Source organism: Cricetulus griseus, chromosome 5, assembly GCF_003668045.3.
Source record: "Cricetulus griseus strain 17A/GY chromosome 5, alternate assembly CriGri-PICRH-1.0, whole genome shotgun sequence".
NCBI classification, from domain to species: domain Eukaryota; kingdom Metazoa; phylum Chordata; class Mammalia; order Rodentia; family Cricetidae; genus Cricetulus; species Cricetulus griseus.
In genome coordinates this window covers 20742741-20768961 of record NC_048598.1, presented here as the reverse complement: position 1 = coordinate 20768961, position 26221 = coordinate 20742741, and the positions used below count along the sequence as shown (strand labels likewise).

Genomic DNA, 26221 nt, shown 5'->3' with positions numbered 1-26221 from the left:
TTACCTAACATTTTTGAAGTTTAGCACCATATAAAACTGGGTCTCAGGGCTGGAGAGATGGCTCAGCAGTTAAGAGCACTGACTGTTCTTCCAGAGGTCCTGAGTTCAATTCCCAGCAACTACATGGTGGCTCACAGCCACCTTGAATGAGATCTGCATGCAGGCAGAAGACTGTATACATAATAAATAAAATCTTTTAAAAAAAAAAATGGGTCTCAGCATTCAGGAGGCAGGATTCAAGGTCATTGTTGGCTTCATAGCAAGCACAAGGACAACCTAGGCTATGTGAAAACCCTGTCTCAAACAAGCAAGCAAACAAAAGAACCTGATAAGACTTTCATAAGTCCAAGATGTTTACATCCTATTTCTTGGTTGAATTTCTGTCTTTTCAGGTTTGGAATTATAAACTTCGGCGCTGCCTCTTCACGTTGCTTGGGCACTTAGATTATATTCGTACCACATTTTTTCATCATGTAAGTGGCTGTTGAGCTTCATTGTGTAGTGTTCCATAATTTCTCTATAGTAATTTGTATGCCTGGCCTGACCAACTAACTGATCAACCTTCCTTCCTTCCTTCCTTCCTTCCTTCCTTCCTTCCTTCCTTCCTTCCTTCCTTTCTTCCTTCCTTCCTTCCTTCCTTTTTTTTTTTTTTTTGCCATGCTGGGCAGTGGGCCTGGTGTCTTATAAATACCAGCAAAATGCTCTACCATTGAGCGATACCCACAGCAGTACTCTGTGTCCTCAAGAGCCCATGCTTTAGGATTGAGGGGGATAGTTCAGTTGGTAAGTGCTTCCACACAGGCATGGGGATATGAGTTCTATCCCCAACACCCACATAAAAAACTAAGCATGGTAGCACACAATGCTGGGAAGACAGAGACAGACAGATGAGGTTATATATAGTAAGAAATTACCAATACGGAGTCAGGTAGAAATATAAGGGTATTTAATAGGGAAAAGCCTTACTTACAGAGCGAACCAGCCAGCCGGTGGTAGTCTGTACAGCAAGAAGCAAAGAGAAACCGAAACCGAAAATGCAGTCCCCCTACTCACTCTGACCACGCCCTCACAAGCTCTCAGGTACTCTTGTAGCCAGCCCCTAAGAAGGCATGGCTACAGCTTCCCCTACAGTTATACTCAGCTTAATTGGATCCAGTGGGCTCTAAGAGGAAGTCATTGCCTTTCCATAGAAAAATGTAGGCATTTTATTTTGTTTGCTGAGCTGCCAAACAAGAGTGAGTAGTAGGCTGATCCCATGTGTGGTATTGTTATTAAGAATTAGATAGGCCCAGAAGGTCAAAGGTCGAAGTAGCATACTGTAAACATTTTGAAGTATTAACAATCAGGTTCCTCTGTCCAAGGATTTTGGGGTCTGGTGGAACCTGTTCTCCTAGCCAGGCTCAGGCTGTCTCCCTTTTTTGAGCTATCAAGTTTCTCTCTCCCTCTCTCTCCCTCTCCCTCTCCCTCTGTTTCCTTTTACTATGTAGCAGTGTCTGGCCTGGAACTCACTATGTAGACATAGTCAGGTTGACTTTGAACTCACAGAGATCCAGTGGCTTATGTCTCCCAAGTGATTGGGTTAAAGGTGAGAGCCACAATGCCTTGCCATTTCTCTGGTTTCGTAGTAGATTAGAGAGTAAGTTACAGAGATGCCTGGCCTCTTAGTCTAATTCTGTCATGTTTAAGGTGTCCCTATAATTCAGTGCTATAATTGAAGTAAGCAAGTATTTAATGATTGAGTTTGCTTATGTCCTTAAAAATCTTAAAATATGACTAATTTTGGGGTGGAGATTAGGGATATAGATTTGGTTTTGGTTTTTGAAACAGGGTCTCACTGTGTATCTCTGACTGTCCTGGAACTCACTGTATTGACCAGGTTGGCCTCCAACCCAAAGAGATTCACCTGCCTCTGCCTTTCAAGTGTTGGGATTAAAATTAAAGGCATGCCTCCCAGCATCCTGGAGGCAGAGGCAGGCAGATCTCTATGAGTTTGAGGCCAACCTGATCTACATTGTGAGTTCCAGGACAGCCAGGGCCACATAGAAAGCTTAAAAGTATGTATATGTCTCTTTGCTAAACAATAGAGCTACAACTATGAATAAGAAGCTGGGTTCTTGTGGCTACATAGTTTAAGGCTAGCCTAAACTATATAGTGAGACCCTGTCTGAAAAAAGCAAGGGCTGGGATGTAACTCAATGAGAGAATACTTGTCAAGCATTCACGATGCTCTGGTCTGACAGAACAGCATTGTTGAGGCCGTCCTCTGAAATGTCTTTCAGGAATACCCTTGGATTCTGAGTGCCTCAGATGACCAGACCATTCGAGTGTGGAACTGGCAGTCTAGAACCTGTGTCTGGTAAACCAAGAGGCAGTAGCCTCAAAAAGGGGTTTTAGGTCTTCCTAAATATTTATAATCAGCTTCTTCTCAGGTCAGTTATCTTCTTTCCCTGGCAGGCCATATCTGCTAATTAATTACTGATATTTGTAGGATTCTTTTAAATATAGTAATACCAATATGGATTTTTGTGTTATCTTAAGAAGAATAGGGTCATATAACTAGGCTTTTGGAATAGAGCGTTTAGTTCCTTTTCACTTCTATTCCCATAAAACTTGAGTTGGGATATACACAATGAGTCTAACTAGTGTTTGGACTGGTCCTCTAGTACAATTTCCATAAGAATTTCCAACAACAGCCATTAAAGGTACCCTACTAAAATCTATCAAACATATCTCCTATATTAATTGCTAAGATTGCATTAATTTTCATATTTTTATAAGTCTTTAATCTGAGATAGTACTCTCAGTTCCATGAAGTGAGTAATGTTTAAATATTAAGCAATTAGTGTCAGAAAAAGAATTATTGGAGTAGGCAAAAAGGTGCCATGCAAGTCTGGTGACCTGAGCTTGATCCATGTAAAGGTGGAAGGAGAGAACTGACCCTACCGCTTTGGTATTTGTTTATTTGCTTGGTTTTTTTCAGGACAGGGTTTCTTTGTAGCCCTGGATGTCCTGGAACTCACTCTGTAGACTAGGCTGGCCTTGAACTCAGAGGTCTGCTTCCCTCTGCCTCCTGGCTGGGATCAAAGTCATATGCCACCACTGCCTGGCAAAAAAAGAAATATATATTTCTAAAAAGGAGCTATTAGCTGGGTGTTAGCACAGGTGGCATTCTTAATACTAGTTCAGAATTGTGAGGATGATTTACATTGCCTCTACAAAAATAGAATCAGAAAAGCATCCATTGACTATGAAGAAAGTGATTTAGCTTAGGAGTCTGTTGATTTCTGCCTTTAATTTAATGTTTGTTTGTTTGTTTTTTCCTTGCAGTGTGTTAACAGGACACAACCATTATGTAATGTGTGCTCAGTTCCACCCCTCTGAAGACCTGGTGGTATCAGCTAGCCTGGACCAGACTGTCCGAGTTTGGGATATTTCTGGTGAGCTGCCCAAGTTCAGGGGACAATCTAGTCATGTCTGGCGCAAAACTGCAATTGCTTAAAACAACAAGGGTTAGAACAACAAAATTCAGAATATTCCATTCCTGTATAATATCGTTGTTTTTTAAGGTATTGAGTGTGCTTTGATAGTTCTTCATGTTAGCAGTATTTTCTATGAAAGTGGCTTACTCTAGGAAGCTGCATTGATTTTTTAGTTATCACAGATTTTCATTAAAATATGTACATCTGAATTATTAAGAACCAAGCTTTCCACTCAAGATACATATTTTACAAAAAAGAAAAAGAAAATGAGTCCCATTGCCTTATTTATAAAGAGAAAAGTCTTCCTATTGGATTGCTTCTATAACAACAAAGAATGGGAACAAATAATGGGAGTTGACAAATTTTTTATTCAGAATACTTTCTTATAAAGCTTTCTAAGATCTTTGGTTAATTAGGCCAATTCTTCCTGTCGTAGTTTATATATAATGACTTTTGAGATAAAGATTGAAATTTTAGTGTCATACAGAGATCTAAAATGTTGTCGAATGGAGAATTGAAACACCAAGAGAGGATGCTATCTATGACATGCGTGGAGGGGCTTCGTCCTGTAATAGGGAACTGAGACTCTAAATGCTAAGCTTCTCTGCCCAGTTACATAAAAAAAAAAAAAAAAAAAAAAAAAAAAAAAAACTTACTAAATAACCTTTATTTGCCACTTCAGAAATTCTAAGAAATCGAGTTCTTAGGAAAGTCATGTAAGACTGTATAAACACTGATTCTTCCCAAAATAGGAAGGGCCTCATGGGCCCTTACCTGCTTCTCTATATCATTAAAGCAGTTTGCTTTCCCTTTATACTGCTAACGTGGTAACTACCCAACTTCTCTCTGACAGTGCTGGGTTAGGGCAGTTTAGTCATTGCTGTTTTTATAAACCATTAGTGAAACAGCAAGTAAAAAATTTGGATTCCTAAATACAACATTTGGAATGTTGTAGTAGCAATTACAATTTATGTATTGTAGAAATAAGCTAAGGGAATTGGGTATGGTCTTGCATGCTGTAATGCCAGCATTTGGGAGGTAGAAACAGGAAGATCAGAAATTCAAAGTCATTCTTGAGTACATAATGAGTTCAAGGCTAGCCTGGGCTACATAAGACCCTGTCTGAAAGAACCAAACCAAAATGGGGTAGGGGTACGGAGGTCAAGTCAAGGAGAGAGGAGGGTAGTTGGAGAGTGGGGCTACTGTGTCATGCTGTCTCTGCAGTTTTCAAAAGCTTAGACTTGCAAGACAGTGGTGTAAACAAGACCGTTTGGGAGATAGGGCAGTTATGTTCATCCTCTAGGGCTTTGCCATTGCAGTTTTCCGTCAGACCGACTGGGCTATTTGAAGTACACCCAGATGAGACCAGCCATGCCAACAGGAGGAGCTCAGTACAGGCACCGTGAGCCTGTGCCCTCTCCTCACTGCCAGTTCTGGGGAGCTTAGCATTCACTCTGCAATAACCTAGCTGTGGCTTTTCAGAGGGTTTCTCCTTGCACACATTCAAGACATCCTGTCTGTCTCAGGACATATGTACCAAATGAGGTTTGCTCCCAGCTCATGCTGTCCCCACTGATCAGGGAAAGTTATGTGGAATAGTCTTAAGTTCTGTGAGAAACGTGCTAGAGGAAGTATCTTGAGTGACTTTTCTCAGTTCTCCCAGGAATAATGTACAGCTAATTCTACCCTAGAATATACATTAATTTCATACGTAAATTGTTTTTAGGTATTAGGGGTTCGTCCCCAGAACATTGGGTTGAGAAGGCTCTTACACTGTTCCACTTACTGCTTGTGCCACCTGCTGCTAGCACAGCATGTTCCCTGTGGTCTAGCTAACATGATTTGGGAAATACATTATTGAAAATCTGCTAATTAAAATAAGAAGCAATTTGGGGAAGTACAGTGGCTAGATTCTCATTTGTGACTATAAAATGCCCAGGGCAAGTAGTACTTTCTTCACCTTTTGCAGGCAGAAAACATGTTTACATGCAAATTAAGGGCCTTAGATTAGAGGAGTCAGGGAGAGTCTGACCTTAGTGGGGTTTGTGTTGCTCTTGAATGTGTGAATTGCATGGATTGATTGCTATGTGGTATTGCAACTTCTATTGTTTGTAGATTTATGGGGAGATTGTTGTGCTAACTTGCTATACTAATATGAACTTTCTTTATCATTTCTCTGCTGAATCTATTGACCTAAGTAATCCCTTAACCAGAGTGTAAGGAGATGCTTTGGTATTTAAATAAGTGGAAGAACATTTGGATTAGACTTTTTACACTTACATTTTCCTGTCCTCAAAATTAGCACACTCTTCAGAATTCCATTTTCCTTTAGTTCAGGAAAATCTGAACACAGTAAGAGAAACCAGCTTTCTCTTACGGACTGATGATAACATTTCCAACACAGGAAAGACCTTCTGAATAAGGGAATGAATACTCCCAAATTTAGGGGACTGTGAAATTTCTGGTTATTTTGACTCCCTTGAAAAGAACACTCAGTGGGTAACACCAAGAGAATGTAGAAGTCTTTAGAGGCAAAGCAATCCCTTAACACCTCTCTCATGTGGATTTAGCCCCTGGAGCTTACTATAACCTGAATATTCTTATAGCCTGGCAAACATCATTTTTTTTGGGGGGGGGGGAAGCTTTAAAAACTAGCTATGGAAGATGGGTTACTGTATTAGCTTGTGCTTCCAAGTTAACTGTCAGTTAAATTATTTTAATATGCTTACATCTTTGCATGTCAAGCCTGTGTAATTCAGGCTCACTCTTTGAAATATCTACTAAAATGTATTAATACGCTGCCAAACCCTTTCCTCATCCCTCTCTCTTTACTGCTTCCTGTGGACCCCACTGGGAGGCATACAATAATAACTGGTCCATTCTGAGAGTGTTCTCCTCTCCCTCTGGATTTGGGTAGCTGCTGTAGAAATTTTCCATCTGTCGCTCAGTCCTAGTGAGTGGCTTATCGAAGGCTCAAATATTTCTTCTCTAAGTATCTTTCACTGCCTGTCACTATTCATCTGTTTTGCCCTTCCCTTTTCCTGAATCATTGCAGGCAAGTGCAACAAAGGCTTCAATTCTGTCGTACAGCTTTCTTTTTAATGTGTTTGTTGAAGCATATTGGAGGTGAAGTTCCTCACAGCTGTCTGCTTTTGTATCTTTCTTTGAACCTATTTCATACACTAGCCTCATTAGAAAAAGTTGACAGATCCTATTAAAGGGACAAATGAAATAAGTAAAAGGCATACTTGTGCTCATGTACTTATGAAGCTTGAGGAGAGTACTTTTTTTCATCACTTTTATGTCTCTATAGCATTCTCTTAATGGGGCATAAACTAATTAAAACTCCAATGCTGATGGTAGATGCTATCCTAACGGAAACAATACATTATAGTTTAAAGCAATAGTGATAACTTCAGTCATTGAACTTAACTTTTTTTTCTTTCTCTACAGATGCCACATTTTAGTCTGAAGTTTCTTAGATTTTATTTTCAATGATATGTTTTATTTAGTCCCTGTTTTAAAATACTGTCTGTGTAAAAAATTTAACAAATGTTGCCAGGCGTTGGTGGCGCACGCCTTTAATCCCAGCACTCGGGAGGCAGAGGCAGGCGGATCTCTGTGAGTTCGAGGCCAGCCTGGTCTCCAGAGCCAGTGCCAGGATAGGCTCCAAAGCTACACAGAGAAACCCTGTCTCGAAAAAACAAACAAACAAAAAAAAACAACCAAAAAAATAAAAAAAAATAAAAATTTAACAAATGTTGAGTAACTTTATCTTACCGTTTTTTTTTCTCCCAAATATTTTAAAGATTTTTTTCCCAATTTTGTTTTGTTATGTGTAACCTGTATAATATACATGACTATTACCTATTTCTAAGGGTTGTTATCAGAATTAAATCTGATACGGTACTTTGTACTATAATTTTGGTTCTGGCTTTGACACAAATAGCTTTTCCCCACTTCTCCCTGCTTTTTCAAATAGGGCTTTGCAAAAAAGAAAAAGAAAAAAGAAAGAAAAGGAAAAAGAAAAGAAATAGGGCTTTTCTCTGTAGCCCAGGCTAGCCTGAAGCTCACTACGTGGCCCAGGCTCAACTTGTGGCAGTCCTCCTGCATCTACTTCCTGAGTGCTAAAATTGCATGTCTAAGCTACCACATCTTTAAAGATGTGTAGATGAATCATAAACATGGCTCATCCACAAATAAAACACTTCTTACCCTGCTGCTGTCTTTTGCCTATCATTTAAAAATTATCAGCCAGGGATGGCAGCTCATGCCCTTAATCCCAGCACTCAGGAGGCAGAGGCAGGTGGATCTCTGTGAATTTGATGCCAGCCTGGTGTACAGAGTGAGGTCCAGGAGGGCTAGGGCTATACAGTGAAACCCTGCCTCAAAAACCAAAAAACAACAGCAAAATTGTCAGCTAATAATTCCTCCCAGTGAAATTAGCATCTGTAGGTTAATGGAAAAATACGTATCTGTAAGCAGCCTTTTATGCAAGAACATGAAAAATCATAACAGTTTTAATTATTTGGTGTCCTGTCCAAGAGGCAAGTAGAAGGTGTGAGTACACTTTTTGCTAGTACCTTATTGCTATATCTTCTCATAGTATTTGTAATAGTTCTTCCAAACTAGATGGCTGTTTTTGTTTGATATGTATAGTTCTGCAATGCATCTGGAATGTCTCAGTATGTTGCTTCCAGTTTGGAAAACACTGAAGTGCAATCTCCTTAAATTGCTTTTATTTTGAGAATTGGAGATATGGCTCAGTGGCTAAGAGCAGTGACAACTCTTACAAAGGACCTGGAGTTCAATTCCTAGCACCCACTTGGCAGCTTCCAAACACTTGTAACTTTAGTTCCAGGAGATCTGTAGCCCTCTTCTGGCCTCTGTGGGCAGTGGACATGTATGTGGACATGTGTGTAGGCAAACACCCATATACATCAAATAATAAAATGCATTTAGAAATTAAAAGGTGAAAAAAATAAAATTTTAAGATGATGGGGAAAGGTTGCTATAGACTCTATGAAAGTAGACATTGAATGAATGATTACCATTTGAGGCCATGTTTGGGGACGTTTAAAGGATGGCACGTGCTCTAATCTGAAGTAGACAGCCTGTTGAGGTAAGAGTTCATAAACTGAGTTGTGTGGGCAATTTGGGTTGACTCCAGCAGGGGATCTTGTGAGTGTTCAGAAGGAGCTCCTGCACACGGAGGTAGGTAGACCTGCTTGAGAGTAGCGCCTTTCCTCCTTCCCTCTGTGTTTACTCGCCTGTTTCATTTTATCTTAGTCTTTCAATATACCTTTGTGTGGTTCTGCTACTTTGCTTACGACATTGTGTTTGCATCTCTTGTCCCACTCTTTAACCCTCCAAAGGTCTAAGGAAAAAAAATTTGTCTCCTGGTGCTGTGGAGTCTGATGTGAGAGGCATCACTGGGGTTGATCTGTTTGGAACTACAGATGCAGTGGTGAAGCATGTCCTTGAGGTATTTGTCTCTGTGGTCGGGGGTTCGGATGTGCTGCCCTCTAGGGGAAGATCTCAGTATGCTGTTCTTTTTCTTTTCTTTTTTTTTTTTTAAGATCTTATTTATTTATTATGTATACAACATTTTGCTTCCATGTATATCTGCACACCAGAAGAGGGCACCAGATCTCATAACGGATGGTTGTGAGCCACCATGTGGTTGCTGGGAATTGAACTCAGGACCTCTGGAAGAGCAGTCAGTGCTCTTAACCTCTGAGCCATCTCTCCAGCTCCTGTTCTTTTTATTTTCATCTCTGTATGTGATGTGTGTGGGCATGTGTGCACAACACATGTGGAGTCCAGAGGACAAGTTTGTAGAGTTCCTTCTGGTCATCTTTTTGTGGGTCCCATCCCGGGATTTGAACTGTGGCTTAGGGAGCAAGCATTTTATCCACTAAGCTGTTTTCGATGGCCCACATTTTTTCATTCTTTCAGCAAATGTTGAAGTTCCAGGCACCATTTGAGGTTTGGAGGATAGAATTGTAAGTAAGCCATCAATGAAAGGGAGAATATGTGTCATCTCAGGGAACATTATGCCATCTTGTCAATCCAGTGGGGAGAAAGGAAGAAGAGAAACTAGATTTTCTAAAATTAAAAAAAAAAATTAAAAAGTACACTGAAATGTGTACTGTTTAAGCTCACAGATGGAAAAAAATGGTACTTAGAGAAATTACACAGTTAGCCAAAGTCTAGGTATATGCAGAGAATGTTGGGATCCAAAAGTGGCTCTAACTTCGAAATCCAAATGCTTTTACAAACACATAATTTTAAAATACTTCTGAACCAAAACTGTCTTATCCATAATTCTGTTAAAGAATGAAGTACAACTAGGTAAATAGAAAAGATGCTATCTTGAAGTTATCATCCTTAAACTTTTTGGTCTTTATACTCTTAAATTTTCATAACAATCCCAAAGAGTCTATTTTTGTTTTATATCTGTTAATTTTAGCCATATTTGAAATGAAACGGGTTTCTTTATTTTTGTGTATAAGAGTGTTTTACTTTTGGGAGGAGCAAGGGAAGAGTGGAGGGAAGGGAAGTTGTGGTTGGGATGTATTGAATGAAAGAAGAATCTATTTTCAATTAGAAAAAAATGTTTTAAAGTGTTTTACTTGCAAGTATTCTGAACCAAATGAATGTCTGATGCCTTCAGAGGCCAAAAGAGGGCAATAGATCCCTTGGGACTGGAGTTACAGGCAGTTAGGAGCAATCATATATGGTTGCTGGGACCCATACTCTTAACCAATGAGCCATCTCTTCAGCCCCTTGTTTTTTGGTGTGTGTGTGTGTGTGTGTGTGTGTGTGTGTGTGTGTGTTTGGTGCTAGGAATAGAACCTGGGTACCTTGCACATATTAAGCAGTTGCTCTACCATTGAATTATACCTCCAGCCTAAAACTAAAAATCTTTAAAAATATGGACTTTGTCAGCATACATCTCATTATCTGCCAGAGCAATGATGTCATCACCTATCATGTAACTAGTGGAAAACATGGATAATAACAATAAAAGCAAGTAAAGTCTTAGGGTTAGGAAGATAGCTTTGAACTTAAAAACTTTCCAGGTGGATCGTGGAACTCCTCCAAGGGATTCCAGATTATACTTTAAGATCTTCTGCATTAACTTATAAAATAGGTCTTTATACTTTACACAATTACTTGGAGAAATAAAATATACATAGACAAGCAGAAAGGAAGGCAAAAATCCTAAATACAAATAAAACTGAATTTCCTGGTAGGAATCTTTGGAACAACCCATGAGAATTTGAAGCAATAGTGGACAGATTAACATGGTTTATTCTAATGTTTAAAGCTTTACATAATGCCACATATCTGTACTCCAGGAGGCTGAAACATAAAGGTCTGGCGTTCAAACCCAAGTCAGTCTATACAACAAGACCTTCTCTCAAAAAACCAAATCAAATGAAAATAAAACAATAGCAGCAAATGAACTTTACAGTGGCCCAGACCTTGAGTCTTTTTTCTTGAGTGTTTCAGAGGGCTGGGGAAATAGCTCTGTGGTAGAGTGCTGGCTTAGCCTATGCAAGGCCCTGAGTTAGAACACCCAAATTCCTGAAAAAGAAACGCCAGCATGATTGCTTTGAATTGTGTCTTTAAAGCTGTTTGGAAGACCCACCTTTCCTCTTTAACAGGGTCATGATCGTGGAGTAAACTGGGCTGCCTTTCACCCTACTATGCCCCTTATTGTGTCTGGGGCAGATGACCGGCAAGTGAAGATCTGGCGCATGAATGGTGAGTAAGGTATTGGTGTGGTGGTGTTTCCATATCCAAGAAAGTGACTGCTGGCCAGCAAGGGAAAGGTGCCAGGTCTTCTGGACTTTAATCTGTTTTCTGCCTGAGGTAATTATTTCCTGCTAGTTCTAAGTGCATAGTCATTGTTATCTCTTCCTTTTTCCCCATGACTGTAACCTGATTTTCAGAGACATGAGCATAGTTAAGAGTGAAAATTCATGCAGTCATTTGACAAATAGTAACTGTTGTGTTTTAGACCATGTTCAGGACTCTATTTATATTATTGTGACTAGAAAATCCCAGGCCATAGAGTTTTTATTGCTCTAAAATGTCAGATAGTGATATATACCAAGAGAACAAAACAGAGTAAAAACAAAGAATTTTTTAAATTTTTTTTTTTTTTTGGTTTTTCAAGACAGGGTTTCTCTGTGTAGTTTTGGAGCCTGTTTTGGCACACACTGTGGAGACCAGGCTGGCCTTGAACTCACAGAGATTTGCCTGCCTCTGCCTCCCGAGTGCTGGGTTTAAAGGCGTGCGCCACCTACGCCCCGGCCAAAACAAAGAATTTTTTAATATAGGTATTGTAGTCAGTAAGGGCTCAGAATGAACAGAGATGTACAGAAAAACTAGGAAACTTAGAGCTGAGATAGCATGTGATAATAGCTCCAGCTACTCAAGAGGCTTAGTCCGTAGGATTATTTGTTCCTAGGAATTCAAAGCCAGCCTGTGTAGCACAGCAAAACTTTGTCTCACCTCAAAAAAGAGGGTGTTGGGACTAGAGTAAATAACGACGACAAAAACCAAAACAAGCCAATAAAATACATAAAGAGGAAGAGACTTAAATGAAAAACATTGCCCATTTGGGGGAAAAAAATAATTTAGTATTTTGCAGTAGTACTTAGCACTTGATTAAGAGTATCACAGCTAGCTGGGCCTTGGTGGTGCACGCCTTTGATCCCAGCACTCTGAAGGCAGAGGCAGACTGATCTCTGTGAGTTCGTGGCCAGCCTGGTCTCCAGAGCAAGTGCCAGGATGGGCTCCAAAGCTACACAGAGAAACTCTGTCTCGAAAAACCAAAAAAAAAAAAAAAAAAAAAAAAGAGTTTCACAGCTAGACATGGCAGTCCGTCCTTGTAGTCTCAGCATTTATGAGTTGAGGCAAGAGGATCACAAGTACAAGGCCAGCAGAGAAACATAGCAAAACCTTGTCTCTTCAAGAGATAGCTCAGTGGACCTGCAGAGGACCTGATTTTGGTTCCTAGCACCTATGTCAGGCATTTCACAACCACCTGTTACTCCAGCTCTGGGGATTCCAATGCTGCCTTCTGGCCTCCACAGGCCTCCACAGGCACAAACCCATACAAAGATACACAGACAATTAAAAATACAAATAAAATAATATTTTTTAAAAAGGATGTTAGGTTTGTAGATTCCAGAGTTATAGAGAATTGTGATCATAATTCCTTTTGTTCTTCAGAATCAAAAGCATGGGAGGTTGACACCTGCCGGGGCCATTACAACAATGTATCTTGTGCTGTCTTCCACCCTCGCCAAGAGCTGATCCTCAGCAATTCTGAGGACAAGAGTATTCGAGTCTGGGACATGTCTAAGAGGTAAGGAAATTATTTATGTTATGTGACCAAACTCAAAAGAAGGTCCTTTCTCTGTCTTATTCTCTGTCTTTGAAAATTGGAAGCCTGGTGGGTGGTGGCGCACGCCTTTAATCCCAGCACTGAGGAGGAAGAGACAGGAGAATTTCTGTGAATTCAAAGCCAACCTGGTCTAAAAAGCAAGTTCCAGGACAGGCTCCAAAGCTACAGAGAAACCCTGTCTCAAGAAAAAAAAAAAAGAAGAAGAAGAAAGATTAAAAACCGTCCATGGTAGCACAAACCTGTAATGTCAGCACTTGGGTATTGGCAGGGGAACTTGTGGTTAGGTCGTCTTCTGCTATATGGTGAGTTGGAGGCCAACCACAGCTACCTGTGACCCTGTCTCAAAAATTAAAAAAAAAAAAATGCCAGTGAGATGGTTCAGCAGGCAAAATCACTTTCCATACAGGCTTGTTGACCTGCTTTAATCCTTGGACCTGCAGTAGAAGAAGAGAGCTATCTCCCAAAAGTTGTTCTCTGACTTCCACACAAGTAGGCCACGTTCGCAAGTGCACGCACACAGGCACACACACCTTATACAATAATACTATTTTTAAAAGGAAAGGGAAAAGTTAGACTGTTTTTTTTCTCTTTGGTATGAAGAAAAACCAAGCCCTATATTATGAAAATTTGAAGGGTATAGTTCTTTGTGGTAAAATTGCTTGCCTGTCGTTCATGGAGCCCTAAATGTAATGCCCATACTGTAAAAAATAGATAAAAAATAGAGACTGAAATGTCAATGCATTTATTAGATAGAAATCTCATGTATTTTTCTCCTCTGCACTTAAATGTGATTTTTTCCTTCTCTTGAATGTTTAGCTGAGGAGGTAAGAATTATGAAATGAAAGTACTGTAGGAAATGGTTAGGGAGAACTGACAAGTCACAAAAGTAGGGTTAGTTTGAAGCCGCCTCAGTTTGTTCCTTGAAGACTATTTCCTGATACATTAACTTCATTTACACTGTTTTCTGTGCCTAATGCACTTTTAAAGTCATCTTATATATGTTTCCTGTCCAGTTTTCTTATGTATGATGTACTGGAGATTCTTATATAACAGTTTTCTTTGTGTACCTTTTTGTTTCCTAGGACCGGGGTCCAGACTTTCCGCCGGGATCATGATCGTTTCTGGGTCCTAGCTGCCCATCCCAACCTCAACCTGTTTGCAGCAGGTTAGGGCCATTTCTCCTCCCATCCCTCTGATGTAGTTAAACGTTTCTAAGATGTGAAAGAGATTTTCATTAGCTTTGTGTCCAGTACTTGGTAATAGGATAACAAAAAGAAGCAGAATTCTCAGAGCCACCTAATTGAAACTCTTCTCATTTTTACCTCTCTACTTTGGGGGGATGGTGTTCTTCTCTACCCAGATTAGTTTAACCTTAAGCTCATTCTCTTGGATGTGTTCCTAGGAGCTCATAGAAGGCTAATATTGAACCTTAAAGTTCAAAGACTGAGAAACTAGAAGCCAAGTCTAACTCATGTGTTTGTCGAATACATAATAAATATCAGACCTTACTCTCTGTGTTGGTGTCAAGGCAGTTCATACAAGAGTCCCTGTCTTGATGGAGCTTTGAGGGCGATAGACTGTAAATAGTAGGGATATAAAGTGATGTGTGTTGAAAAATGCTTTGAACAAACATGAAGAAAAAAGAAAGGCAGTGACAGTGTGTGTACTACTGGTTTATATTGATTGTTCAGGAAGATGAAAATGAATAAGAAGGAAGGCTGTCATAGGCAAAGAAATGGAATGGGTAAAAAAGAGAAGTTCTTAGCATGGGAGGGGAGGGAGTATTAGAGATACCAGTGGGAATATAGTAAGGCATTAATTAAGAAGTAGGAAGCAAGGCTACATCAGAATTTGTTGGTTTCATAGGCTATAGCTTGTAGTTGGTTTTTTACTCTTTGCTCTTTGGGGGCCTGCCACCATGCTCCCAAATAAATATACGGAAACTTATTCTTAGGAATGTTCAGCCTTAGCGTGGACTGTTCTAGCCATCTTTTCTTAATTTAAATTATCCCATCTAACTTTTGCCTCTGGGCTTTTACCTTCCTCTATTTCTGTGTATCTTTCTTACTCAGTGGCTGGCTGGGTGCCTGAGTAGTTGACCCTAGTATCTTCTCCTTTTCTCAGTTCTCCCTCTTCTCTTTTTCTCCTTCTGTTTATTCTCTCTGCCTGGCAACCCCGCTTAGCCCTCTCCCTGGCTGTTGGCGGTTCAGCTCTTTATTAGACCAATCAGGTGTTTTAGGCAGGCAAAGTAACACAGCTTCACAAAGTTATACAAATGCAACATAAGTGAATGCAACACATCTTTACATCATTAAACAAACATTCCACAGCATAAACAAGTGTAACACATCTTAAACTAATATCCCACAACAATAGCTAGAACTTAATATTTTATTCTGACTGGGCAGTGATGGTGCACACCTCTAATCCCAGCACTTGGGAGACAGAGGTAGTTGGATCTCTATGAGTTCAAGGCCAGCCTGGTCTGCAGAGTGAGTTCAGGACAGTCAGGGCTATACAGAGAAACCCTGTCTCAAAAAATCATTTATTCCGAATGAATTAAAAGCCACTGGAAAGGAGCTAGAAAAATGGCTCAGTGGTTAAAAGCCCTTGTTGTTCTTGGAGAAAAACTGGGTTTGGCTTCAAGCACCCACATAGTTACTGACTCACTGCCTTCCATAACTCTAGTTCCAGAGGATCATATGCCCTTTTCTGACCTCTGGAGGCACACTCATACACAGAAAAATAAAAATAAAAAAAGTCAATCAAGTTCTTAAAAGAAGCCCCTGGAAGATTTTTGAGTATGGAAGTGAAGCAGGTTTATATGAGGAGAGGAGGCAGTTGGAGTATAAAAATGAGATTATTTAAGGGGTAGATGGTGCTAATCAGGAAAATACAGACTTTTTTTGGTTTTTGGTTGGTTGGTTGGTTGTGTTTTGTTTTGTTTTTGTTTTTCCAGACAGGGTTTCTCTGTGCAGCCTCTACTGTTCTCAAATTCATAGTAATGTTCCTGTCTCTACTTCCGTTGTGCTGGAAGAAGAGCATTTGCCACTACCGCCTGGTAACATTTTCTTAAAAACAATCATAAAAGCTTTTTTATTAGGCTGGGCAGTGGTACCCCACTCCTTTAATTCCAGCACGCAGGAGGCAGAGGCAGGAGGAGCTCCAAATTCAAGGCCAGCCTGGTCTACAAAATGAGTTCGAGAATAGCCAATAGTACACAGAGAGCCTCTGCATCAGAAAACAAAACAAAACAAAACAAAAAAACCAAAAAACCCAAAACCTTTTATTTAGTTACTTCATAAAGGCTTTTTCAATTAACTTTCATGTGCAGGTGAAATGGCTCAGCTGGTAAAATGTTTGCCAGTAAGCCTGACCACCTGAGTTCAATACCGGGAGCCCACATGGTAGGAGAAAACCGACTCTCCCAAGTAGTCCTCGAACTTCCACACACAAATCACCATATGCTCTCCCCCGATAAAGAAATGTAGAGAAAAGTGAACATTCATTCTTTTAAAAATACTTATTTATTTTTATGTACATGAGTGACCTGTCTTCGTGTATACTGATGTGATGGGCACAGATGGTTGTGAGCCACCATGTGGCTGCTGGGAATTGAACTCAGGACATCTGGAAGAGCAGCCAGTGCTCTTAACCGATGAGCCCTTTCTCCAGCCCCCTAATGTTCATTTTTTTTTTTTTTAAGCAGATAGTTTTTACGGGTTTCTTATTTGCTAAAGACTGAGGAAGAATCAAAAATAATATAAATTGTGCCTTCAGAGAACACATGAAATAGTGGAGTCGTGAACGCTAATGGATGCCAATGGCAAACGTTAAGGGAGTGCACAGAGAGGTGCACTTAGAAATGGTGGCATGAAACAGTGCGAAGGAGACACACAGGGCTGGGGTGGTAGTTCCTTAGTAGAGGCTTTCTCCTAACTTGTATGAGGTCCCGGATTCAAGAAGAAAGGGCAAGGAGATGAGTGACGGAAAAAGGTTCTAAGAACTATGAGAGTTTAGGAATGCATTTAGATGTTATATTCTGTTATCTGTAACTATAGCAAAATACGTTATACTGAGTACTTAAAAAACTGTTTGGAATATAAAATGAAATCAAAATATTTAAAACTGGAAAAAATAAGTGGTGAGGAAGGGATTTGGGCTGGAAAGATGCCTCATGAGTGAAGAGCACTTGCTATTCTTTTTTTTTTTTTTTTTTTTTTTTTTTGGTTTTTTGAGGCAGGGTTTCTCTGTATTGCTTTGAAGCCTGTCCTGGAACTCACTCTGTAGACTTGTTATTCTTACAGAGGACTAAGGTTCCATTGCCAGTACCCACATGATGTTCACAACTGCCTGTTACTCCAGTCCCAGGGGATCTGGCACCCTTTTTTGGCTTCCTCAGGTACCAGGCCTACACAATGTGCATATAATATGAATGCAGGTAGTCACACATAGACATAAAATAAAAACAAATAGATCTGAAAAAGAAAAGGCATTTATTTTATTCACCATTAAGGAGGTTGGAAATCTAAGATTGAACAGCCCAAACTGTCTTTGGTGGGGCTTCCTTTGGCCCAATCACAGTGTGACACAGAGCATCATGATAGGAGTGTTCAAGAGGGAAAGATCACATGACAAGGCAGGAATCCAGAGAGAATTCAGGATAAGCTTTGTATAGCAGCATTCTCCCCTGGTTACTGACCAGTATCCTTTGAGAACATGAATCCCAGGGTGCTTCTCTAATGACCTAGTGACATCTCACTAAGCCTCATCTCTTAAAGATCCTATCACCTCAGCAGCATCTCACACCAAGCTTCTACATGTGAACCCTACCCTTTTTAGCATGTGAATATATTCATCTGTGTATCTCCTATTTCTAGCAATCCTTTCTCCTACAGCTGATGGTTTCCTCTCTTCCCTCTGTTCTCTAGGCCATGATGGTGGAATGATTGTATTTAAGCTGGAACGTGAACGACCAGCCTATGCTGTTCATGGCAATATGCTGCATTATGTAAAGGACCGATTCCTCCGTCAGCTGGATTTCAACAGCTCCAAAGATGTAGCTGTGATGCAGTTGAGGAGGCAAGCCTGACCTATTTTACTTTCCAGACCCTTTCATCTGTTGCACTTCCTCAAGCCAGGGCTCTTTAACCTTCTGGGTCTCAGCTATTAGATACAGATCCCCACTGAACAAACCTCCTCAGTTTAAATCACATATGGCAGATGCAGAGGTACCAAGTGAGGAGAATGGGAGGTCCCTATTGGGACTGCTAGTGGCCCTGTGCCACGGACATTCTCTTACTAATGACTGCAAAATCTCTTGTACATCACAGAAAGCTAGCTAGAGAGTAGCCCAATTTAGTAATGTAACTTCTGTCATTTATGCCTTGAGGAACCTTGTGGTAGAGTGGGGTGATAGACATAAATGACTATAATTTAGTATAATAAGAAAATAATAAAGATTTTAAGTTGTTAGTGTATCAGAACTCTACCTTTAAAGCAAAATACCACAACCCTAAAAAGCAGAAGTGTGTCTCTGGCACAGTTGGCTCTGACGATAAGCTAACCTCTGGGATGCCTGGCCAAAGGAACTGTGCTTTGAATGCCAGCTGCAGCATGCTGAAACATTCATGGTAGCAAATACTGGCATGCAGGCTTGATAACCGCCAGCTAGCTTCACTGTGACAAAAAGATGGGTTTATGCGAACAGTCCAGGCACAGAAGAAAACAGGCAGAGAAATCCCGCCATGCTACACTGTGGTGTCCACTGCAGTTATGTATAGGAATTTGTATCAGGCAAAACTATCACCACTGACCGCCTTCTGATGAAAATTGTCTTGTGCTATTCTTTGCCGTTTGAACCATTAAAGTAGTGAAGTTTTAATGGAAAGAAAAAACACAGTATCTGTTTTCCTCAGTATACAAGTAGTGAGCATGTGTATACTGAGTGTAGACGTTGAGGGGATAAATCTTTTCTATTCTTTTACCTGTTCTATTCCCTCTTTTTTTATGTAGTGGTTCCAAGTTTCCAGTGTTCAACATGTCATACAATCCAGCAGAAAATGCAGTCCTACTGTGCACTGTAAGTAATCATGGAGTCTCTCTAGGTTCGCCTTAGCTTCTGTAAGTACCTTATTGTCCCTAAAGAACCTCTATTGACAGCCAGGCATTGGTGGCGCACGCCTTTAATCCCAGCACTCGGGAGACAGAGGCAGGCAGATCTCTGTGAGTTCAAAGCCAGCCTGGTCTCCAGAGCGAGTGCCAGGATAGGCTCCAAAGCTACACAAAGAAACCTGTCTCGAAAACAAAACAAAACAACACAAACAAACAAACAAACAAAAAAGAACCTCTATTGGCATTTTTTGGTTTTTCAAGAGAGTTTCTCTGTGTATCTTTGGCTGTCCTGGAACTCACTCTGTAGACCAGGCTGGCTTCTAACTCAGAGATCCACCTTGCCTCTGCCTCCCCAGTGCTGAGATTAAAGGTGTGCGCCACCACCACCACCACCACCATCCGACCTCTAATGGACTGTTAAAAGCTTTTTTTGCCCGAGTACTGAAAATTAAAAATATAGGCACATGCTAGTCAAATTGTCCCCTTGACTGACATTTTGTGAGAGCTAACACACAGTTGACACTCAGAGGCTCACACTAAATGGTTTCAGTTGTCATAAACTTACTAAGGGTTTGTAAAGTAGTCAAAAGAAATGTTTGGAATTGTTTGTTGTGCACAAAGGTGCCTTTTCTGTCCCCTCTGCTCAGATGAACATACAAGACCTGTGTTGGAAAGCTGCTTCTTTTCAGTGACGTCACCTTCCAAGTTATCAGGTCCCTACCTGTTTACTGCCACAAAATTTTCAAAAAATGAAGAAATGTCATTCTAACTTTAGTACCCTGGGGGCTAAGCACAAACTGCTTTCCCTATGTAACTTCTCATAGGCCATTTTCATAGGCCATTAGATCTATTTTGTATTCCTTTGCTTTTCTTTTCCCTTTTTTTTTTTTCTTTCTTTTTTTGGGGGGGTGTTTTTTGTTTTTTTGTTTTTTTGTTTTTTTGAGACAGGTTTCTCTAACAGTCCTGGCATACTTTGTAGACCAGGCTGGCCTCGAACTCACTGAGATCTGCCTGCCTATGCCTCCCAAGTGCTGAGATTAAAGGCATGCACCACCACCACCCAGCTTCCTTTTCTTTTTTCTAGTAGACTTTTAAGTTGACAAGTGTATTCAGATGAGGTACCAGGTTCCTCATCTTTTAATTTTCTGGAACATAGAGAAATCTTTGTTTTTATTCAGATAATATCTGTGTTTTTAGAGGGTAAAGAAAATAGTGGTATCATGCCTAGTTGTTTGGCAAAGAGCATTATAAATCTTACATATGGAAATAACTCAAATAACCTTTGGGTGCAGGTAATGGAACTATACTTTCAGTGTTGTCTGTGTTGCAGTACATTTTTTTGGTCAGAAAAAAAAGTTCGGTGCTGCTCACTAAACATGTTTTCCTTTTTTCTCTACAGAGAGCAAGCAATTTAGAGAATAGTACCTATGATCTATACACTATCCCCAAAGATGCAGACTCCCAGAATCCTGATGGTAGGTGCTCTTTGTCTCCTCCACTCTGCTTCAGCTCTCCTCACCCACATCATCACTTCTTTTCAAGTTGTTCACATCCCATCCGCAGGCCAGGGCTACATCACTCATGTCTGTTGGCAGGTGCTGCTGACAGTTGCACCAGAGGCAATTGTGGTGTGAAATATTCATGCTCTGCCTCCATTTTATTACCCCAGCTAGATATATATATTTTATAATTTGGTTATTAGAAACTCTCCATTTTCTCTTTCAGCACAGCATGTTATCCTAGATTATTGTCAGCTGATATGACTTTCACCCTGGTAGTTTCATTTATTTAAAAATGTGGCTCCAGTCTTGCAATGTCTCATCCTGGGACTGGGGATTTATTCTCCCCTATCTATGTCCAGATCCGATTTGCTTCCTTTTGCTTGTCAAAAAGATGAGGCTGCTAACAGCCCCATGACCCACCTGGGATCCCAGGATCCAGCTGAGACCCCTGCCTGCCTCTTTCATCACCACCATCCCTTGTTGATGTCCTTACTATTAGAACTTGCTGACAAAACACTCTCAGAATGGTTTGGAATCTCATTTATGCTCTTTTCAATGCAGTTCTTTAGTGCATTTACAGGCTTTACCCAGCATAAAGTTTATTCCACAGGCCCTGCCTTTATTAGTACATTTTGATATTTCACATCCTCCAAAGTTCTGAGAAATACTTTGCTAGCTCCGTCCCTTTTGTGAGTGCTAACAGGTCATTATTATTGTAATACTCTATTTTTTTTTATTATTTGGAGGGAATATGTATATGGCCAGGGTCTCACTGTATAGCCCAGATTAGCCTAGCACTCATTGTTCCCCTTAGTATTGGAATTATACATTATGCCAACTCAATTTACTCTTATAATTATGCTCAGGGTGAGAGGATAAGAGAAACAAGAAACCTATATATATTTGGGATCCATAAAGTAAAGTCTCCCTCACAAATTAGTCAGTTAAGCCTTCCTTGTTAACTTGTGATTTGGTGCCTCCCATCCCACCTTGGATTTTGGTCTTTTTCTTATCCGTTAACAATCAGTAGAATGTCTGTTCTCCATCCTTTAAATGGGATAATAATTATAAAGGTGTGATCCAGTAGTGGACACCAGAGAGGAGAAAGCAGAAACTGGAGTAGTATGGGTTGTGGTACAAATTTATTTTGTAAGTTCTTTGGCATTCCAGTTATCAGAAAAGTACAAAATAAGGCTGGCCAGCATGTTCTGTGCTGTTTTCCATTGGTATAACAGATAAAACTGTTTGAATATATTCTTTACAAGTTTCTCAGAGAGTCGAGTATCCATTTCAAAATTCTAATCAGCTACAAACTGAGGAACGTTTTATAACTCTCCTCAGGGCGATAATGCTGAATTGACATTCACAGAGCAACAGCTTGATGCTGTGTTGCCCAGCACCCAGCCTGTCAAGATTTAGCTGGAAGTGCTGAGTCCCACCCTGCCTGACTAGGGGGCCAGCATTAGCATGTTAAAAGCAGCAGAGCAGCTGCGTCCTGGGGCGGGGTTCTGTCACTTCTCCAGCTTGTGTAGATAGGAGGTCTTAGACTTTGACAGGCTGCTTGCTGTGCCTCAGCTTGGCCAGGAAGGCCCTGCTCGTTAGCTTGATGGAGTATGCTGTCTCCCAAGATGGGCAGTACTTCTGCCAGTATGTGGTGCTGGCTGAAATGCAGCCACTTGGCCTAGAGATAAGAGGCTTGGCAGAGGTGGGGGCTAGAGTTTGGAGGGAACGGGTGGGGAAAAGTCACTGACAGTAGCCTGAGGTTATGGCTGAATTAGTTAGGAAGCAGCTGAACTGGTGAAGCCAAAATGGCAGCTCCATGGCACCTGACTCTGTCACCTGCTAGTGGCTCACCACATGCTCCCACACTTTGGTTTTGTTCTCCTCAGCCCCTGAAGGGAAACGATCCTCAGGCCTGACAGCAGTTTGGGTTGCTCGGAATCGGTTTGCTGTCCTAGATCGCATGCATTCGGTGAGTTAAGGCTAAAAGTGGAGACCAGCTTAGGGAGTATGGTAGCAGTTCCCAATCAAGAGCACTGTTTTTACTAAGTCTCTCCAGAGCAGTTGTGATCCTTGGGTACTGGGACTCCCTCAAGCCCTGGCCCTAGCCTAATCTCTTGGGGAGGAAAAGTTGATTTGGTTGGGTTGATGTTACCAGGGTTCAGAGCTTCTGAACTAAGTGCTCTGCCACTAAACTATATCCCCAGCTTCCATTTTAAGTTTTTTGTTTGTTTGGTGTGTAATTTTAAGACTAAGACTAGTAAGGATCTGTGTAGACTGGGAGTGAACTCACTCTTTAGTTCCAACAGGGCTTGAATTTATAGTCCTGTCTCAGCCTTCCAAGTGGCTGAGATTACAGGCCTGTACCACGAGGCCCAGCCTCTCAGGATTTCTTTTAAGAGAGGTTAGAGACCATTGAGATGTCTCAGTGGGTAAGGACCCTTACCAAGGTAGATGATCTAAATTCAATCCTTGGGACCCATGTGTAGGAGAGAACTGACTTCTTCAGTTTGACCTCTGACCCCCACACATGGACACCATAATGTATGTGCCCACACACACATACACACACATACACGAGCGTGCACGCATACACTCACGCACGTGAGGCGCGGGGGGGGGGGGGCGCTAAATAAATAAACAAAAGTTGAGAGAGTTGGGAAGAAGAAAGAAAAGGCAAAGGTTAATAACCAGGTCCTGGAGTGGTCAACCTGATGTATAAATGACTTGAACGGGGGTGGGGGGGATAAACTCTATTGAAGGAATAATTGCTGAAGGACATCATTAGCTGTTAGCTTATTTATTCACTTCTTGTAATTCCACCTGTACTCATTTTAGCTTCTGATAAAGAACCTGAAGAATGAGATCACCAAGAAAATCCAGGTGCCCAACTGTGATGAAATCTTCTACGCTGGCACTGGCAACCTCCTGCTTCGGGATGCAGATTCCATCACACTCTTTGATGTCCAACAAAAGCGGTAACATGACAGGTGCCCCTGACAGACAGACGTAGTGAGGGAGAGTAGAAATCTTTAGCAGGGCTGATATATATATATATATATAAAATCTTGCCATGTGGCCGAGCTGCTGCTTGCACACATAACTCCAAGACTGTTTGTAGTTCTCTTTCCCTTCCATGGCTGTTCTACCAACCTGTGCCTGCTCTCCAGCAGTATAGCAAAAGGCTAGGTATTATTTTTGTAGTACATATCTGAACAAAGAATGCTTTCGGGTCTTAGGATGAGAAGGACACAGTTTGTGAAACGGATAGATGTGGTGTGTGTGCCCACAGAAGGGAGTAGAGAGCAAAGAACGAGGAAGGAGGCAGTGCAGACTGTGAGTCAAAACATTTTAGCTCACTGACCTACAGGGTAGGTCATGTTTCCTTGTTGTTACATTGAGAAGTTGAGTTTTACGTTAAAGATGGAAAAGACATAGGTCATAGCTTGAGACAAGGAAATTAAGCCCATTCATGATTACGTTTCTCTTGCTATCCCAGGACTCTGGCATCAGTGAAGATTTCCAAGGTGAAATATGTTATCTGGTCAGCAGACATGTCTCATGTAGCACTACTGGCCAAACATGGTAAGGCTTCATTATATCCACCATCTTAGAGCCCACTTCCTTCCTGCCAGCCTGCTGCACTCACCCTGTCCAGCAGAGCACTCATGCCCTTTGCCTCTTACAGCCATTGTGATCTGTAACCGCAAGCTGGATGCTCTGTGTAACATCCATGAGAACATTCGTGTCAAGAGTGGGGCCTGGGATGAGAGTGGGGTGTTTATCTATACCACAAGCAACCACATCAAATATGCCGTCACCACTGGGTAAGTTAATTATCTGGGACACAGTGCAAGAAGGTGTCTTCTTAAAATCACTGTGCTAGCTCAACATTCTCTATGAAAAAGCTAACAGGACATATATGTGCTAAAGATATCCGTGTGTGTTTGTGTGTGCGCGCTTGTGGGTACAGGCAGTTTCTCACAGGCTTGACAACCTTAGTTCAATCCCTAGGTTCCTCAAAGTGACTGGAGAGAACCAGCTCCCAAGAGTTAACCTACCACCACCCCCTACACACACACACACACACACACACACACACACACACACACACACACACACACACACACCTGCATTGTGTACACATACAAATACACATATACATAAAAAATTTTCAAGACTTAGGAAAACATTATAAAGGACTGGGAAGGACCAGTGAGATAGTGCTTTATGTGCGAGCCTGGTGTGTGAGCCTGGTGATCTGAGTTTGACCCCAGAACCCTTCCTTACATAGGTGGAAGGAGAGAACTAACTACCAGAGTTGTTGACTGACTTCCACACATGCTCTATGCACTGCATCGTGCATTTCTACACTACATAATACACACATACAGAATGATTTCCTCGTTTTGTTTTGTTTTTCGAGAAAGGGTTTCTCTGTGTAACAGCCTTGGCTTTGTAGACCAGGCTGGCCTTGAACTCACAGAGATCCACCTGCCTCTGCCTCCCAAGTGCTGGGATTAAAGGTGTGCGCCATCACCACCCGGCTATGATTTGTTATTTTTTAAGGGAGACTGGTCAGCAGTAGTGTGCTTTCCTAGAATGCCCAAGGCTCTAGGGTCAGTCCCTTATACTGCACAATGTAAAAACAAAAAGTCCATTGCATCTGTTCTGTTGTAGAAAAAAATAAAATCAATTAGAAACACTTCTGTCTGGCCATACCATTGTTTAAGTAGCACTCGATGAAAGGGTAGCAAGGAAAGACTGTCCTAACTTTGTTCATTGTTTACAAGATGGATTTCCTCTTGCTCCCTGAAAATTGTGCCTTTTACCCTATTCCTAGGGACCATGGGATCATCCGAACTCTGGATTTGCCCATCTATGTCACAAGAGTGAAGGGCAACAATGTATATTGCCTAGACAGGGAATGTCGTCCTCGAGTACTCACCATTGATCCCACTGAGTTCAAATTCAAGTTGGCCCTCATCAACAGAAAGTATGATGAGGTATGAAGCAAGGAAACCTAACAACATGGGTTAAGAGGCTAAGCTCCTTTTTCCTTATAAACAATCTCCATTTCCTGTCTCCCAAACCAAATGTCTAGGTACTGCACATGGTGAGGAACGCCAAACTAGTGGGCCAGTCAATCATTGCTTATCTCCAGAAGAAGGGTTATCCTGAAGTGGCCCTGCATTTTGTAAAGGATGAGAAAACTCGCTTCAGCCTAGCTCTGGAGTGCGGAAACATTGAGGTGAGAGGAATATGGTCACGTGTCCCAGATAGCTGGAGAGACGGGGAGAAGCTTAATAGAGTGCTAGGCCTGAGACTGGTCTCCAGAAAGTGTCATCTGGGCCAGAGTGGAATTTCGGATATTTTTAGGTAAATTGAACCATTTTCCTGTTGTTTCTGCTTCTTCTGTCTCTTCCTCTGCCACAATATTTCCACCTTTTACTATTTTCTTTCTTTTTTGATGGGGGAGTGTGTGTCAAATTTGAAGTAAGCTTCAAATACTGGCCAGGAGGATGAACTCTGTCCAGGTCCACTCCTGGGTTCCCAGGAGATGGCCTCTTGTTACTATTTTCAAACTACATTTAAGAATTTCTAAGCTGGGCAGTGGTGGCAAACACCTTTTGATCCCCACATTTGGGAGGCAGGGGCAGGTGGAGCTCCATGTTTGAGGCCAGCCTGGTCTACAGAGAGAG

The 26221-nt window shown here is 41.2% G+C and overlaps 1 protein-coding gene across 1 annotated transcript in view; it reads left to right on the top strand.

Moving 5' to 3' along the window:
* The window catches only part of Copa (COPI coat complex subunit alpha), a 48558-nt gene that overhangs the window by 9481 nt on the left and 12856 nt on the right, over positions 1-26221 (top strand). The window contains exons 4-19 of the mRNA XM_027418960.2: positions 393-473; positions 2280-2356; positions 3328-3437; positions 8855-8964; positions 11153-11252; positions 12729-12864; positions 13986-14068; positions 17835-17985; positions 18919-18985; positions 20417-20492; positions 22409-22491; positions 23358-23497; positions 24019-24104; positions 24208-24346; positions 25363-25525; positions 25624-25770. Coding sequence (XP_027274761.1) covers positions 393-473; positions 2280-2356; positions 3328-3437; positions 8855-8964; positions 11153-11252; positions 12729-12864; positions 13986-14068; positions 17835-17985; positions 18919-18985; positions 20417-20492; positions 22409-22491; positions 23358-23497; positions 24019-24104; positions 24208-24346; positions 25363-25525; positions 25624-25770 — 1749 coding nt within the window. The remainder of the gene's footprint in view (positions 1-392; positions 474-2279; positions 2357-3327; positions 3438-8854; positions 8965-11152; positions 11253-12728; positions 12865-13985; positions 14069-17834; positions 17986-18918; positions 18986-20416; positions 20493-22408; positions 22492-23357; positions 23498-24018; positions 24105-24207; positions 24347-25362; positions 25526-25623; positions 25771-26221) is intronic.